This window comes from Drosophila mojavensis, unplaced genomic scaffold, assembly GCF_018153725.1.
Source record: "Drosophila mojavensis isolate 15081-1352.22 unplaced genomic scaffold, ASM1815372v1 contig_16, whole genome shotgun sequence".
NCBI classification, from domain to species: domain Eukaryota; kingdom Metazoa; phylum Arthropoda; class Insecta; order Diptera; family Drosophilidae; genus Drosophila; species Drosophila mojavensis.
The window spans coordinates 1,579,872-1,596,816 of record NW_025318693.1 but is presented as its reverse complement, the minus strand read 5'-3'; the positions used below and the strand labels follow the sequence as shown (position 1 = coordinate 1,596,816).

Below are 16,945 nucleotides of genomic sequence, written 5' to 3'. Positions count from 1 at the left end.
ATTTCAATGCACCCATTTTTCTATAAAGTTATGTGGACCCCCCTTTGACCCGTTTAGCTAAGTGAAAGTAGTCATAACTAATAAGTACTCGAAATTGGAACTACGCTGAGATATTGTAAGACTTGGACATGCGTATCGATTGGATATTGATTATTTGTGGGGCGTAGCCTGCACTTGCTTTCTGGGTATTTAAGAGAGCCCCCTTCGAGTAGTTAAAGCTGCAAAGAGCTGTTTCTTTTTTTAAATATTGTTTGAACATAAGTTACCTGCTGCTTCGGCCTTGGGAGCTGGTATTGGGGAGAGCGATATATCGAATGGTTGCTGTTGTTGGTGTTGCTGTTGCTGTTGCTCCTGCTCTTGCTCGAATTGCTCAGCATCGGCATTCTCCTCGATGGGGGACTGCACATTGGTCAGCGAGTGCTGTGGCGTTGGCGAATTGCGGTCCTTCGAGGCCAAGGCATTGGCTAAAATTTCATTTGCCTGCTTATCGGTCAAATGCTGCACACGTTTGTTCTTTAGATGATGTGGCGTATCGCTGGAAAAGGCAAACAAGCAAACGGATTGGCGACGTGTTTCGCTATGCATTTCTTAATCAGTCTTACCGTCTATGCAGCTTGGGTGGCCGCTTGTAGAAATCATCGTCTTCGCCTTCCACCTGAAAGCCCACACGACGGTCGGTTTCCTGGAAGAATAGTGAATATAAGTACAAATTATAATTATCAAAAATAGATTTAATTAATAATAAACTGTAAATTTACTTACATATTCATCTTTATCTTCATCATCAGCGACATCGGCAACTGTTGCTGCTGCCATGTCGCTGCCGGCGTTGGTTCTGGCCTTCGCTGAGCCAGAGTCGCCCTGTGTGGTTGGTGGCGCTGCTGCAATTGTAACCGTTTGTGTTGGTGAAATGACGCCGACCGCAGCGGGTTTCGAATTCACCACCACCGCAGCTGGTTTCTGCACCGGCTGCGCAGCAGTTGTGCTATTGGTTGCTGTCACGGCTACCTGTTGCTGATTATTGACCACAGTGCGCGGCTCAACGGGGGTTTCTGTCACGACTGACTTGGTGCCATTCTGTTATGAATAAATTAAATATTAATTTAAGTAAGCAAAATATAAAGGAAGCAACAAAGGAGAAGCATAAAGTATTTAATTTAATTTAATGCAGCAAAATAAAGCAAAATACGTACAGAGTGAATATAAACATACTTAAGCATAAAAAAACTTTAACTGATAAAATTAAAAATAAATTAAAGGCAACAAATTTGCTTAGATAAATGTACCCAAGTGACTTCAATCAATATTACTAATAATACTGTTAGTATGGGTAAATAAAAATCATAAAAGTAAATAAAAAGCAGAAATAATTTCGATAAAAATATTTATAATAATAATAATAATAATAATATTAATAGATAAAAAGACGCAGTTATAGAAGCATATGCGGGGAAATTAATTTGAATAAAATATCAATAAAATGCAATTTATTAAACTACCATAAAAACGAGGTCAGAAGTTTCGAAATTCATTCAAGAGCGAGGCTGCCTCAGCTGAACCCCAATTGTATAAATTGTTATTATTTTCTTTTCTTTTTTCTTTTATAACAATTAGGGGCATCTGAAGTAGACGCATAAACTCGACCCTTGAACCTGTTCACTTGATCTTCTTGTATCATTTACCTCCTCTGGCAGTGTCACCAAATTGGCGTTCTCCTCGTGCCGACTGCGCTCCACTTTGAGTTTCTGTGCCTTCGCCTTGAGATCCTTGGGATGCGGCGTGTTCTGGCGCACAAACGGCGTATCCTTCTCCTGGGGCACCTCCTCCGAGAACTTGACAATGGTGCGCGAAGGCTCACGCTCCTCGTACGGCTCCGAGTCCGATTCCATGTCGCGTGCTGTGGCAAAGAATTGAGAATGAATATTTATGAATAATTTGACTTTAATTGTTGTTTAACCAATTGATGGAATTAGGAAACGGCATGCGCATGCACACAGCTAGGAGCTCTCGGTATGATTTCTAAATATTTACACTGTTCTCGCTTAACGACCTGTGGCTTCTCCTATCCAAGTTCAATAAAAGCGGCAATTGAAACACCAACTACAACAACGATCTCACTATGTACATACATATACATACATATATATTTATATGTATAAATATTTTTATTTGTTTTAGACAGCGGCATAAACATTGCACCCCGCCCGCATCCTCAGGTGCGCTTCTAATCCATCAAGTGCTTGCGGGAATGTGCGCCATAAATTTCCACTCATCGTAAACAATATTAAAATTGCAACATGTGGGCAGCCCGCTCACCAATTACAATACATTGAGCTGGAAGATGGCAGCTGGCAGCCGGTAGAGGAGAGAGGGGAGTGGGGAGTGGCCGCAGATCAATACGCAAATTTAAATCGTTGTTTATGACGGAAGTAGTTGGCCCTGGCTTAAGTAGCTGCATCCAATGTCAGCTCATAACTTACAGTTTTTACTGAGCACCACAAATTTTTACAATGACCAACACCCAGTGGGGCACATGTGTCTATGTGTCTGTATGTGTGTGTGTGTGTGTGTGTGACGTTGTTTTAGTCATTGATAGCTCGAGTAGATTTGGCGGGCCGTCTTCAGCTATGCTCATATGAAGATTTATGTAAATAAAACAGACCTGTAACAACAATAAAAATACTGAAGAGGGGCGCCTGCTCCATTCCCTATTGTCTCTTGTCGGTTTAACGACTGCGTGGCGTGTCGTGTCTTGACCGTCACAGCTTTAATTGGATAATTTGAACGCTTAAGTGACGCGGGCGCAACCACCAACCACCAACCACCAACCACCAATGGCAGCATGGCGCAACAGACCCCCAAAAAGCTTAACCCACATATGTGCACTCGACTCGGCTCGACTCTATTGAAGAGACGCCGCGCCGCCGTCTGGTCCCTGGTCTTGGGCATTTTTCACGCAAGTGTGTTAATTGGATAGAAATATGCTCGATGCACTCACGAAAATCATTTAATTCAACATTCTCAAGCATTTACATGAGTAACAAGTGTGAGGAGTGCTGCGCAGCAAGAATACCCTGTAGACAGCTTCTAGGTCTTATTGAACAAATGAAATCTAGCTAGAGATAGAGGGATATCCTCTCTCTAACTGTAAAAAAAATCAAAAAAAAACTCCAAGCCATGTTTGAATGAAACGACTTTTGCTTCATTTTCGATTATTAAAATAAGATCAAAAAAATTAATAATAATAATAAGAGTTTACTTCATGGCAACTTCATGAAGCAAAACTATTTTCAACTTATTTTTCCAAGGAGTATAAAGCATGAAGAACGAGCACAAAAATTGATGATCTTATCGATTTATTTTTAGCACTTATTAGCGTTTGCTACAAAACTTGTTTTCGATTATAAACAGTTACAAAATATTACGATTGAGGTGGGCTGGGAGACGAAAAAAAAAACTACGCAATAAAACGAAAAGCACAAAAACAACAAGTTGAATGAGTGCCACAGTGAGGCATTGAGAAACAAGACGAACAACAATGAATTATAGCCGATGACATATGACATAAACAAATATGTTTACCTATAGACTTGAACTTCAGTTTCCTGAATGCAAATTTATTAAAAATGATGTTAAGCTTATGGAAGGTAGAAAACCTTTGTCGTCGATCAGTTGCGCTCCTCAATTGCCATGCTTTACTGTAGCTATTAGACAGTCAATTAATCAACGGCACACAGAATATCCAGAGTCGTGCGCTCTGTTAGAAAACGATTAATATTGCTAAGCATCGGCTGCCTTTTTAATACGATTTACTCGTGAATCGCCTGTCGATCTTGTTCCACATTCGGAGCAAATGGGAGCAGAGCATGACGTCAGAAAAGTTGACATCACTGGGAGCAGCAAGCCATCGCCATCGCCATCGCCATCGACTGAGTGTCGAAACAAAGAAAACGGCTGTGCAGCGGAAGAATCGCTTTGATCTGGCGTGCCGCCACTGACAGCTAACTGTTTAATAACAAAATTTCCATGTGAATCTGAATCTGAGTCAGAATCGAACCACGAATCAGTAGCATAATCCAAACAGTGTTGATTGATTGCCAATGCGATGGGATCTCTGATGGAAAACACGCACAAGGCAAATATTTTCCCGGCCCGGCTGTCAAATGAATGAAATTGAACAGCAAATAATAGCATTATCAAATCAAACAGCAAATCAAATACGCGCATTTTTTTTTAAGTGTATGCTGTGTATAGGTTGGGTGTGTACATTACTAATACTGCTCCACGGCTCCACAGCTCCAAAACTCTTGGCTTGGCCACGCCAGACCCGGCCCCACTTCCACACACATACACACACACACACACACACACACACAACTTCTTTTTATCTGATTTATATGACGTCATTTTATGGTACTAAACTGGTTTGCTTTAAGCAAAGCAACAAATTCTAAGAGCAACCACAATGCCCACAAGACCTGGCCTCTGTGGATTCTTTCTCAAAAACCAAGGCTTAGAGCTTTTCAAGGTAACAGGCATAAGGAAAGGGCATGCATAAGTTATGGCTAAGTCACCGATTATATGCGCTTACTATTTTAGTAGAGTTGTGTACCGAAGATAAATTTTCACGAATTTCAGTTTCTAGGTATTTGAGCCTCTGCATATGCACACAGCATTATAATTAATGATAGCTCTATATTATTTTAAAGCTTTGAACTAGTAACTTTAGCAGCAAACTAAAGCAGATAATCATTTGTTATATAGTAATTATGTGAGCTTTAAGAGTTAAGGAATTATAATTTGATTAGCTTTGATTATCGTTTGATATAAAATAATTATGAGTGCTTCAAGAATTAAGTACTTATAATTTGATTATCTTCGTTTTGCCAACCCATTAATTAATAAAAATATTCGAAATATTAGCAAAACATGAATTAATACAAATCATTCAGGTGGGGCGGCATTCCGAAATCTCTATTATAAGAGCTCTAGTTCTCTGTATTGTTAACATTAGCACTAATTTCTTGTTATATAGCAATTTTTGCTGTTTTCGAACAAAACAAAAAAAAAAAAAATTTTTTTTTAAAGAATTTATAAATTTGTTATCTAGTCTTATGTTTATGATTATGAAATAACATTATCATTATGGAATAATATTAGCAAAGCACGAATTAATAATAAACATTCAGCTAACACGAGTCTTTAAATGATTCACAACTCTGCTATATAGTTATTGTTATAGGGCAACTAAACATATTTATATATATATATATATTGGGGTTTTATATGAATAGCGGTTGTTATTGGAAAAGTTACAGGCAACGCAAACCTTTCTGTTGATAACTGAAGAAATCCATCGAATCGAACTTTTCGCTTGATCTATAAAGCGCTTGAGGTGGATAATCTTTGGTATTTTTAGATGTTTTTAATGTTGTTTTTGGGGTGTTTGTTTAAGAAATGTGAGTGAAGGTGCAGTAAAATTTAGAGAGCGCAAAAAAAATAAAAATAATGAAATAAAAGAATAAATATAATCGATAAAAATAGGTACATAGAGGTATTTGAGTTATTTCGATAATTTGCTTTGGTGCACGATAACATTTTTAAGGCCAAATAACGTTCAAAGTTTTTAGTTACAAGAACAAAATTAATTAGAAAAAATTTCGAATTTTGAAAAAGGCTTTTACAACTGGATATCCAAAGCGTTGCCCATTGCTTTAGTAGGCACAAGCAAACAAGTGTTTCGTTCCCTTATCTTATCGCCAGCATAGATTGCACCACAACGATACGACGACCCGTGCAAAGTATGCCAGCTAAGAGAGATAAGCGCCCTATATTTATTGGCCAATGTTGAAATTGCTGGCGTATGACTAAAACAATGGGCACGCAGCTGAAATCACGATCTCGAGCACCATTTACCGGTTGCCCGTTTAGAGCAGCTTACCTGGTGTGATGGGCTGGTATTCCTGCTGGGGCAGCAGATAGCAGGAGAGCACCTGCTCGCCCGTCTCCGCATCCGTGTCCGGCTGAAAGGTGAGCAGCGGCTGCGATTGATTCTCCGACAGCCAGACCGCCTTCAGCTGCAGATTGACCAGCGAATAGGGCAAGTAGAGCAACTGGTTGCCGCTCACGTCGAGCACATGCAGCACCGTGCAGTTGCCCAGCTCGGGCGGCAGCTTTTTCAGCTTGTTGTCGCGCAGACTGAGCACGCCCAGATTGCTGCACTGCCCAATCTCCAGGGGCAGATACTCCAGCGCGTTGCGATCCACGTTCAGATTGCTCAGCTTGGTCATGTTGCCAATCGAGGCGGGCAGCTCCGATAGAAAGTTCTCTGTCAATATCAGCTCCTGCATGTTTACGCAGCTACAAAGAAAGAAAAATATGGAATTGAATTTTTAATTGGAGGCCACAACAGATGCCTCTGCTACACTTACTTGCCGAGTGTGTCGTTTAGGCGCTGCAAGCGATTCTGGTCCAATTTCAGTATGGTCAGACGGCTCAGTTTGGCAATGCCATCGGGCAGAGTCTCGAGCAGATTCTGTGCCAAGTCCAGGTCGGTCAGGCTAACCATGCCGCCGATTTCATTGGGCAGCTCCTCCAGCCGATTTTCAGAGACATCTAGATATGTTAGCTTGGTCAAGAGCCCCAGCTCTGGCGGCAGTCGCTGCAGCTGATTGTGATCTAGCCAGAGCTCCTGCAGGCCCGGCAAATAGCCTAGATATGGTGGCAAATCTTCGATTTCGTTGTCGCCCAGATCCAGGCGCTTCAGCTTCGTCAGCTGGCTAATAGTTTCGGGTAAATGCTTGAGCAGGTTCTCGCGCAGCTCCAGTGACTCGAGCTGCGTTAAGCTGCCAAAGTCGGCTGGCAGTGTTGTCAGCGACATATCGTTCAGGCCCAGCACGGTCAAGTTCTTCAGCTGCGAGAAACCCGATGGCAGTTTCGGTATCGGATTCGAGCTGAAGTCGGCCACCTGCAGGCTCTGCAGATGCTTAATGTCATCGGGAATGTCGGGTATATCTGCAAAATGAGAAGAACATTTATGTATATCAGTATTGCATATTGTATATTGTTTATCGATTTGTGAGCATCCATTGTGGAGCCCGAGCGATTGCTTACGCATGAATTGCGCTAAGCAACGTCCCTAAAGTCCATATTGAACTATTTATAAAATCTCTATAAATATTTAACAAAAACACTCCACAGCAACAGGTTGCGAATTGGCTAGTAGAGTTGGCCCAACTAGAAGATACTCTATATATATATATATATCTAGTGAAAATGATGCAAACGTAACTGCACTCAACTTGCTCTACATATAGGTATGTGTGTGTGTGTGTGTATATATATGCCTGCAATGTTTGCATGGTGTATATTCAGATTGTATTCGATTCACTTAACATCGGCTTATTCGCTCAGCCCTTTTGTTATTGTTGCGGCCGCAGCAGTTCGATAAAGCGAGACGAGGCATGAAACGACAAGCGAGACTTGTTGATTGAGTAAAATTTCAACTGTCATAGCGGAAATGCGCACGCAAAAGCCAAAGTTTTTATACACAAATATATATACACCACATACATATATATATATATATATATATATATAGATATATATATATATATGGGCCTATAAGGTCTACGTATATGTATCAGTGTTTTTATATAGGTACGCGCGTGTCGGTGTGTGTGTGTGTGTGGGTGTGTGTGTTTTTGCGGCTGTTTGTCTACGCGAAACACACCCACGAAAGGCCACAAGAGCCTCGCACAAAAGGTCACCGCAGTGGCAGGTGTGGCAGGTGGGCGCACACAATCCTTTGCTACGCGGCGCTCAAGCTGACCTAGTTAAACAGAGAACAACAGGAGCGCGCACACACACACATACTCACACACACTGACAGCCACTCTCAGATATATTCACATCAATATATTTATATGCGCTCCAGACTGGGGATAATAACATGATGTAACTAATACCACACGTGGGACCTGTGCAAGGCGACAACTTCAACGCCACAGAGTAAACAATAGCAGCAATAGCAGCAATAGCAGCAATAGCTGGACTGTCGACTCTCGAGCAGGACATGTTCGAGTTGCAGCGAGTGGCATCGGGCGTGTCTACCCGGCGCCCATGAAGGAGGTGTCAGCCCGAGTTCCAATGATGGGATTTCTGCAACTGTGCATTCCATTCAGCGTGGATGGAAAGCACTTGCTACACATTCACTACAACTGCAACCTGGCCTCACTCTCCACTTTAGCTCGCCAGCTGCAGTGGCATGTTTTAGATAAAATGTTTGCCAACTGCAATTTAATTAAAAATATCAGTCTACATACATTTATTTGCAAATATTTGTACATTTGTTGAATGTGTAATCCACATAAAACATGTAGACAAAATATGGCTGGTTTAACATAAATTGTCCATAGTAAAGTTTTCAACAGTTGAGTTTAATAAATCAATTGAGTTTAATTAATCAGTTTATATGTGTAATATAGTCGCAATTATTCTGAATGACATCAAGAGCAAAGCTTGAGCTATAAACTATTTTGTAAATATTGTTTATAGTTAAGGAATGAGCAGTAATTATTGAAATATGCTTTTGCTAAACTCGATTAAGAAAAGTCAGAAAATTATAGTAAGTATTTTAAGAAAATAATTCATTTGGAATGTACATACATAAATCTCCTATACGATCGATATCATTTAATTGAGAATAAAAATATTTGAAAAAAAATGTTCTTGAAATTGGAATAATAAATTTCAATTTTTATTTGAACAAAATAAATAAATAATAAAACTTAAAAATAAATAGATAAAAATCTATATATCAAATCAGGAAATTTGTGTTTTCTTCATAACTATGATATTTTCAGTTATATTCATACAATGTTGAGATCCACTTAGGAAGTGAAAGAAATATATCACTACAATTAAATCTTGAATCAATCAACTCAAATTAAATGTTTTATAAGCCTAACTTTAAAATATAGCTTTGTTTATTTTTAATAAAAATGTATACAAAGATATACAAAACCATATAAATTGTAAATGTTTGGGACAAGCCATCATTTTCATCAAATCATTCAACTCACGCTGCTATGGTTAATTTATAATTTTTCGAAAATTACAGAGCGATTCAGGAACAGTATTTATAGAATTCACTGACAATTCTAATGTTTGTGTATAATGATTTGAAGGGGGCTGATGCATAGCAACAGAGCAACAGAGCAATAGCGCAACAGCGCAACAGCGCAACAGCGAGCAACTGTGTATTATGCAGCAGCAAACATTCGAAACCCATCGAAACCAAACAACATCAAACAGCAATCGATCCATCATCAAGAGGGCAGCCACAGAGATCTCAACAGCCGTAGACAAGTGGACGCAGCTAGAGGCTGCTGTATAAGCACACAAACACACACACACACGCAGACACACAGAGACACAAACAGAACAAACAATTTCGGCTCTTGACAGCATATGGGTACGCCTCTTATGTGGCGCGGATGCTCTATTTTTTGGCGCATATTATCTCGTTTCAATTTGGCCACAGGGCTGTAACCAAATTGTGCTCAACTGTGCGGCACAGTCGGCGGTCATTAGATGGGCGACAGTCGTATAGCAGCAGCAGGCGTTTCATTGACCTTTCCGCTGCTGAGTGAGAGTGGAGTGTCGTGAAACAGTTGGGCATTTGGAAACTCATTTGGTTGCACGGAAATAAAAGGAAATGCTAAGTCGGCACCCGTGCAGAGCGAATAGCCCGCCAAAATGTAATCAATTTGTGCAATTATGCAATGGCCAAGAGGCAACCAGAGGAACGAAAACACACACACACACACACACACACACACACACACATACATGCGACACGAGTTCTGGTCCGTGCTGAAAATATTTTATACTTTATCATTTTTATAGAGCACAAGGAAAAGACAATGCATGTAGCTTAAAATAGCAGACAGAGAGAGAAAGAGTGAGACCGAGACCAGGAACAAGGCCGACAAGCCCATGAATTTATAAAGCATATAAATTTCGATGAAATGGGGGGAGGCGCTCGAGAGACAAGAAATCGAAGAGGCTACAGTTGGGCGTTGCCAAAATTCGGCCAGGCGAAACGTCAGTGACGACGTCAACTTTGTTGATGAAAAGAAACGACACACACACACAGACACACTCGCACACACACACACTCTCACACATGCATATAAAAATTCTTTTCAATGTCATTGAACGAGAAAATATTTTAAAAGCGTGTTGTCGTCGTTGTTTTTGCTATGAAAAATGAAATGATTTGTCAGTTATCAAGGCAAGGAGACTATATAGGCCATAGGCACCCAGGCAGAAGCGAAAAGAACGGAACAGAGGCTGGCAAGCCTACTACATATCGAGGCCATACTTTTCAATATGACTTGCACATTGCACTCAATTAAGATGATGGGCTGCAGATGGGAAAACTTTCGACAGGCTTTTCAATTTCCCAGCCAGGTTTAGCTGCACTAATCTGTATTTGACTAGCCTAATGGTACACGCCGTCATTACTTCATTGAGTGTATGAAGTCGACCTCTTTCTAGGCCGTATCATCGCCATCAGGATCAACGGCAACAGCCCAGTTACCGTTTGCATGCATTTCTTGCTGTCTGGTTTTGTTGGCACCATTATCCCCATCCTCATCGCCATCCACCATCCACCATCCCCCTCCCCATCAGCATCCGCATGCACATCCAGCAAATCCCTAAGCGTCAGCAAACAAACAGAAAAAAGTACGAGATGCTTTATGGCCCGGCTCATAATAGTTGGCAGCAGCTGCGGTTGCAGCTGGCTGACTGCGCCCCTCTCGCCCTCAAGTCGGGCTAAACCATTCGAGGGGTGCGTTAAGTAAATGGCTTTTAATTGCAGACTATGGTTGCTACGTTGCGACAACATAGAGAGCACTAAGTGCAACAGGTGCTATTAACGTAATTACGATGCTTAACTAGCATGAATAGCTGAAGTTCAAATACTCTGAAGATGATCCACAAAAGCCGTGTACTTAACTACATATTAAGGAAATTCACCAGTTTACCGGCAAGCTCATTCCTTGTCTCTAGTTTGCAATTATGAATTGTTTGCCTTTTGTTTAAGGAATTAAAGTCGATTTAGGATTAAATGTATTACTATCAATATTGATTGTTTCCTAGGCAAATTGAATTTAGCAGATTTAATTCCTAAATTCGATTCTTGCGAATGCATAAATTCAAGAGTGAAAATAATTCTTTTGAGAAAACATGAATTTCCTGCCTTTTGTTTAGAGCATTAAATATGATTTACACAAAGCAAATCAATTACTAAAATTGTTTACTTAATTGGGTTCATTTAGCATAGCCATTACATATATTAAATTATTTGACTTTTGTTTAAAGCATTGAAGAGGATTTACGCAGCATAAAGGATTAAGAACCTTACTATCAATTATTATTTATGTACATTAAATTTAGCAGCGCTAATTCATTAATTGATTTACTGCAAATGCATAATTTCAAGAATGACAATAATCCCTTCGCAATGTAGTTGCTAATCTTGTTTAAAATTCAACATTTCTAGCGCAGTGTGTAGCGCACATTCTAACTTCATTTATTCAAGAAATTAAGTGACATGCTTTACCCAGCAAATAAAAAATCTGTTCGTCGATTAAAATCAGTCATAACTGTGCCAACTAACGTTATTAGCCACAACTGAGTGAGTGGGAATCTAGTTTGAATGCATTGCACCATCGATTGCAGATAAAAGTGAAACGGACGAGAGTATATATGGATTTTCAAATGTAGAGAAAAGTCACACGAATTTTTAGTTTACTAATAGGAGTCGAGATTTTCATTTTAATCACTAAATAAATTTATACTTTCATTTTATTTTTAGTTTGATTATTAGTATTTAATTTTAGTGATTATTATTATTATTAATTTTTAATATTATTTATTAATTATTATTTTTAATATTCTTTCTTCATTTGATTTATTTTTATTTATATTATGACATATAAGAATATATAATAGAATAAGAAAAACACTCCAATAGCATATATAAATTCAATAGCTTTACATCAGCTCTAAATCTGGATTCAACTGACTTAATGACTTATTGTTTTTACCCAACAAAGTACTGCGTTGTTTGAAGGGCAGCGTTGTTCAAGCCTTAAGTGATAGACGCATTCGTAATTTATATTACATATCTGTCAATCAATTAAAATATTTTTCAATTAATACAAATCCGCAAAATACGCGACGCACACCTGCGCCAAACAAACTCAAGACAGGCCGCGACTCACTCAATTTCTATATTCTGCCTCTGCCTCTGGTTCTCTCTCTCCCGCTCTCCTTCTATCTCATTCTCCTGCAAAAGCAATCATCCAGCCAACCGCAACAGTTTTCCAATCATTTCTCTATCCCGCGCGTTCGCCTCTTTATTGCTCCACAGCCCGAAGGGCAAATGTATTTACCGAGAAGCTTTCTATTCATTTCACACAAGAGGAATCTCTGGAGACTTATGCTGGTAAGTAAGCATAAGAAGTTCATTTTCAAATCGCACAGTAAAAGTTAAAGTTAGTTGGCAGAGAGTTGAATTTTTCTGGGAAGACTAATTACTGCCTAGTCAGTTGTGATTAACTACGTTTTAATGCCTCTACTAGATAGATAATTTATAAAGAGAGATACATATATTACACTATATATTGTATATATTATTATATATTATATTTGCGACGTTTTTCAGTAATTATCATGCTTCGCTATTAAATTGAAGAGTATTTGGCAAGTCGAGTTTACTAATATTCCAAAAATTTGTTTGGTTTACGTTTTTTCCGACACATTTTTGCAATATTCGCTACATGCTTCGATGTTTGCAGGCAGTTCATGTCGTACTTTTAACTTTTGATTTGTTTCCCGCACACAAAAATATTGCTCGTCTACCGATTAGTTTTTAATTGCGTTCGCCCAGTGACGTCAATAGCTGCCAGGCATTTCAAATATGCCCGTCTGTACATATTTATTATGGCCAAGTACAATGTGTGAAGAAATGATTTTTCAATTTTCTGATTTCTTCTTGATATAGTTTTTGTTTAATGCCATTAATTAAGCAATTTTTGATTTTCTCACACAGCTTAGCTGGGCCATATGCGAACACTTTATCTTCTTCAGCTATTTCCTACTTTTTTCTTTGTGAACTATGACCAACAGTGAATTGACTATGGAAAGATTTTACCCAGTCATTGCCAATAACAAAGTGTGGCCTAGGCTCAGTCAACCAACTGCTTGGCTCTATTTCTTCAATTGTGGCTTATTAAAGATCTCTCAGTTATATTGCTGCCAGGCCCTTTTGATCTGTCGTGAAGGGTCTTCAGCAGCTTAGTGCTTGCCTCTGACTTGCCCTCAGCGCCAGGCAGCAGCAACTTTAACAAGGTCTGTCTGCTGTCAGCGAAAAAGAACAACAAGAATCTGGCAAATCCCACTTGAATGAGACGACGCGAAGACTTTGAATGCACCACTAGGCGCACAGCTTAACTTTGACCCAGTTGACGCCTTCACTGCAGCGGCAAAGAGTAAAAGATGACACAGATTTTGTTGACTTCTCGTGCGGCATCGTCGAGAACTTCGAGGCTGCCTTAGTACATGAATGGCATTTAATTGGACTTTTTGTTAGTTGAATTTTCTAAAGTTGTTCAATTGAAATCGTCTGTAAAGTTGTTCCCACGGCGCGGATATAGTTAACACAAATTTAAATTCAAACTATCTCTGTCTCTGTCTCCATCTCTCTCACTCACATATTTAAGTGTATATGTATGCAAATTTCTTGATTTTTGTTTTTCTCACTTGTATTTATTTACTCTTAGTTAAACAAGAAAAATAAACTAACTGGCCTTATCAGCGGACGACCGCTTTGACAGGAGCTCTGTGGGGCGAGCTGTGAGTTTTCTTGAGAAAAATTCAAAAATTATTACGCATTAATAAACAAGGCACGAAGTGGCTACAAACAGCGCAAACTGCACCGAAAACAAATTGTGAAATTTTAGAAGTAGAAAACACAGCAAGCAATACAAACAAACAAACAATTAGCGCGACTGCGAAAAACAGAAAACAAAAAAATTACAAAAACATGAAATGCACTGAGTAGCAACAGCTAACAGCTAGCAGCGCCCTCTAGTGCACGTTTCGCAAGCAGGTCAACTTGTCATAATGATTTACGTTTCGTACCAAGTCGCCACTGCTAACGACGACGTCCGCAGCACCTGCACAATTGCAAACACACCCGCACACACTCACACACACACACACACGCAAAGGCAGACCAATGCACACTCTGATGCACCGTAACAGCTATACAAATTAATGTTTTTATTAGCATTGCCAGTGTAGCAACTGCTGTGCACAGTGGAACAATACGAAATAAATATCGATTTTGTCGTCTCACATTTTTGCTGAAGTATTCTAATTTTTGCCAAGTAATACTCTGATTGGCATCAACAAGCGAGTCGACAACAAACACTGCTAGGTCTTCCTCTCTGCCTTCAAAGCAAACTAATCTCTAATCAAAGTCTGCATTAGTCTGCACTTCTCTTGCAGAGGGAATGAGTCGAGGGGCAACAGTGCGTAGCCCTGGAAAAGTAATTAAGTTCTTTTCTGGATAATGATTTATTTATTTATATGCAGAAACAATACATATGGGTGGTAAGCTAAAACTGAGATCATTATCTATAAAAGAGTAATAGAGTAGAGTAATTAAGTAATCGTAATGCAATTACTTTACTACTCCATCTATTAGTATAACTACTGCTCCTTCTACTACTACTACTAGCAATATTAATACTGCTATTATTATTGAAACTATTACTCCTACTATTAGAAATATTAATATTGCTAAGACCACTCCTACTACTACTATTAATATTATCACTGCTACTACTATTAATAATATAACTACTACTACTCCTACTACTATTATAAATAATACTAATAAATAAATTACTAATATTACTACTATAGCTCTTACTACTGCTGGGAATAATACTACTACTATTCCTTTTACTACTATTTAACGTTATTACTACTACCACTATTGCTAATACTTCTCCTTCTACTATTACTGATGATATTACTACAACGCTACTACTTCTCCTTTACTACTAGTAATATTACTACTACTACTACTACTACTTATACTATTACTACAACAAACTACATAAATTTCATTTCTATAGAAGCTGAATAGAAAAAGCATTCAGAGTTTCATAGTTCAAAGTTCAAAATAAATAGTTAACTTTATGTAGGTCAATGCAATTTTTGTATGCATTTAGCAGCCAATCACCCACTGTAAGTATCAGCAACAAATTCAATGCACGTCGCCGCTGTCGCTGCCGTCCGATTCTTTTGTCAAGTGCAAACGGGCGTATACGTAATATACTATATTTTTGCGTACTGCGCTTGGCAGCTTGTTTCGTCGTAGTTGTTGTTGTAGTTGTTGGTGTATGCCAACACTTGCACAACCGTGACTGCCATTGCCATTGCTGTGGCCAGCCAACCAGCCAACAAATCAAGCGCGCTTATTTTAACAATATGCCCCACAGTTGAGAACTGAAATATTTCTGTTGGCGCTGACCAATTTGGATGTTATAAAAAATACCTTTTGCCATATAATCAAATAAGCGTATGTGTGTGTGTGTGTGTGCATGTGAGTATATGGCAAGGTGTGTCAGCACCTGCCCATTGCGGCTTTTCCTATGACGGGCGAGTTCAAAGCCATCAAGCGACATTGCCTTGAAATAATAATAATTGTAATAACTGAATTTGAGCACAGGTAATTGAATGTGAAAGGCTTTTTCCACAGCCGCCCACACACACACACACACACACACACAACTATCCGAATCATGCGAAAAATAAAGCCAGCTGAATGCTAAGATCACAAACGGCTGTTTGAGAGTCTATGGCTCTCCTTGGGCCACAAATCACTGGAAAACTAACATCTGTGTCGCTGAGGGCCTTTCACTTGGAGCCGTTGCAGCTCGAGTTTCCCGCACAAGGCGACGATTGGCGGTCTCTAAATGCCCGCCCGTTCACTCGGATTGCTTTGGGTGTGTTTGCAGATCATTTGTGGGTCATATGCATAAGCAGCAAGCACAACAGAAACAAGCTGCACGGTCAGCATTACTGCTGCAAAATGCAGGCCAAACACGGCTAATGGGTGCAATCAACTTGGCAAAAACTGGTAATGCAATACTTCTCGCCGGTTCATGTTCGGCTTAAGCCCCTTGGGGCCAAAGCGGAAATAGGAAGCCGCATTAGGTTGGCAGAACAACAACAATGCAATGCAACGTCATCAGAAAACAAATTTCAGTTCTTATCAACGCTGCTCAGGTGCGAACTACAACACTTTGAGGCAACCAAATTTAGGAGAATTATATTCCATACTAGTTGAGATATATTTATAAAGCTGTTGCTGCTGTGCAGTTTGAGAAACATTTTAATTTTATTTTTGTTGCCTCATAAATCATTTTTTTACAGCACAAAGAAATTGAAGTCCGACCCTGACTGAATGAATGACATGAATGAATGAATAACTTTTCAATGGAATAAATTGATCGTTTTATACTCTTTTAATAACCAATCATTAAAAGTTTTATAGCTATAGTTTAATGTCAAATGATTAACCATATTATAAACTAGTTAAGGCTAGTAAATATAGACTACTCTATTATTTGGCAGACTAACTCTCTTTACTATACTGTTGATAAGAGACTCCAGGTTCAGTTATTTACCGACAAATACTCGTAAATTTCTAACAATAATATCCATAGGGTATTCGATAGCCAAACTCAAAACGACTCTTCTATCAATACACATGTATATGATTGCATTTGTGCATGTATTCGTTTTATTTTTAATACGCGCTGCTCCGCGCACTGCACTTGACTCCAATTACTGA

The 16,945-nt window shown here is 39.2% G+C and overlaps 1 protein-coding gene across 18 annotated transcripts in view; it reads right to left on the bottom strand.

Annotated features, from left to right (window-relative positions):
* Nucleotides 1–16,945, bottom strand: part of LOC6573754 (protein lap4) — a 74,669-nt gene that overhangs the window by 42,844 nt on the left and 14,880 nt on the right. For 17 of the 18 annotated variants that reach the window (XM_044007440.1, XM_044007439.1, XM_044007442.1 and 14 more), the window contains 7 exons: nucleotides 6,432–7,014; nucleotides 5,942–6,360; nucleotides 5,330–5,404; nucleotides 1,683–1,897; nucleotides 763–1,077; nucleotides 603–682; nucleotides 267–535 (listed from right to left, as the gene is read on the bottom strand). In XM_044007440.1, the coding sequence (XP_043863375.1) occupies nucleotides 267–535; nucleotides 603–682; nucleotides 763–1,077; nucleotides 1,683–1,897; nucleotides 5,330–5,404; nucleotides 5,942–6,360; nucleotides 6,432–7,014 (1,956 nt within the window). The remainder of the gene's footprint in view (nucleotides 1–266; nucleotides 536–602; nucleotides 683–762; nucleotides 1,078–1,682; nucleotides 1,898–5,329; nucleotides 5,405–5,941; nucleotides 6,361–6,431; nucleotides 7,015–16,945) is intronic. The other variant, XM_044007445.1, reaches the window with a different exon arrangement.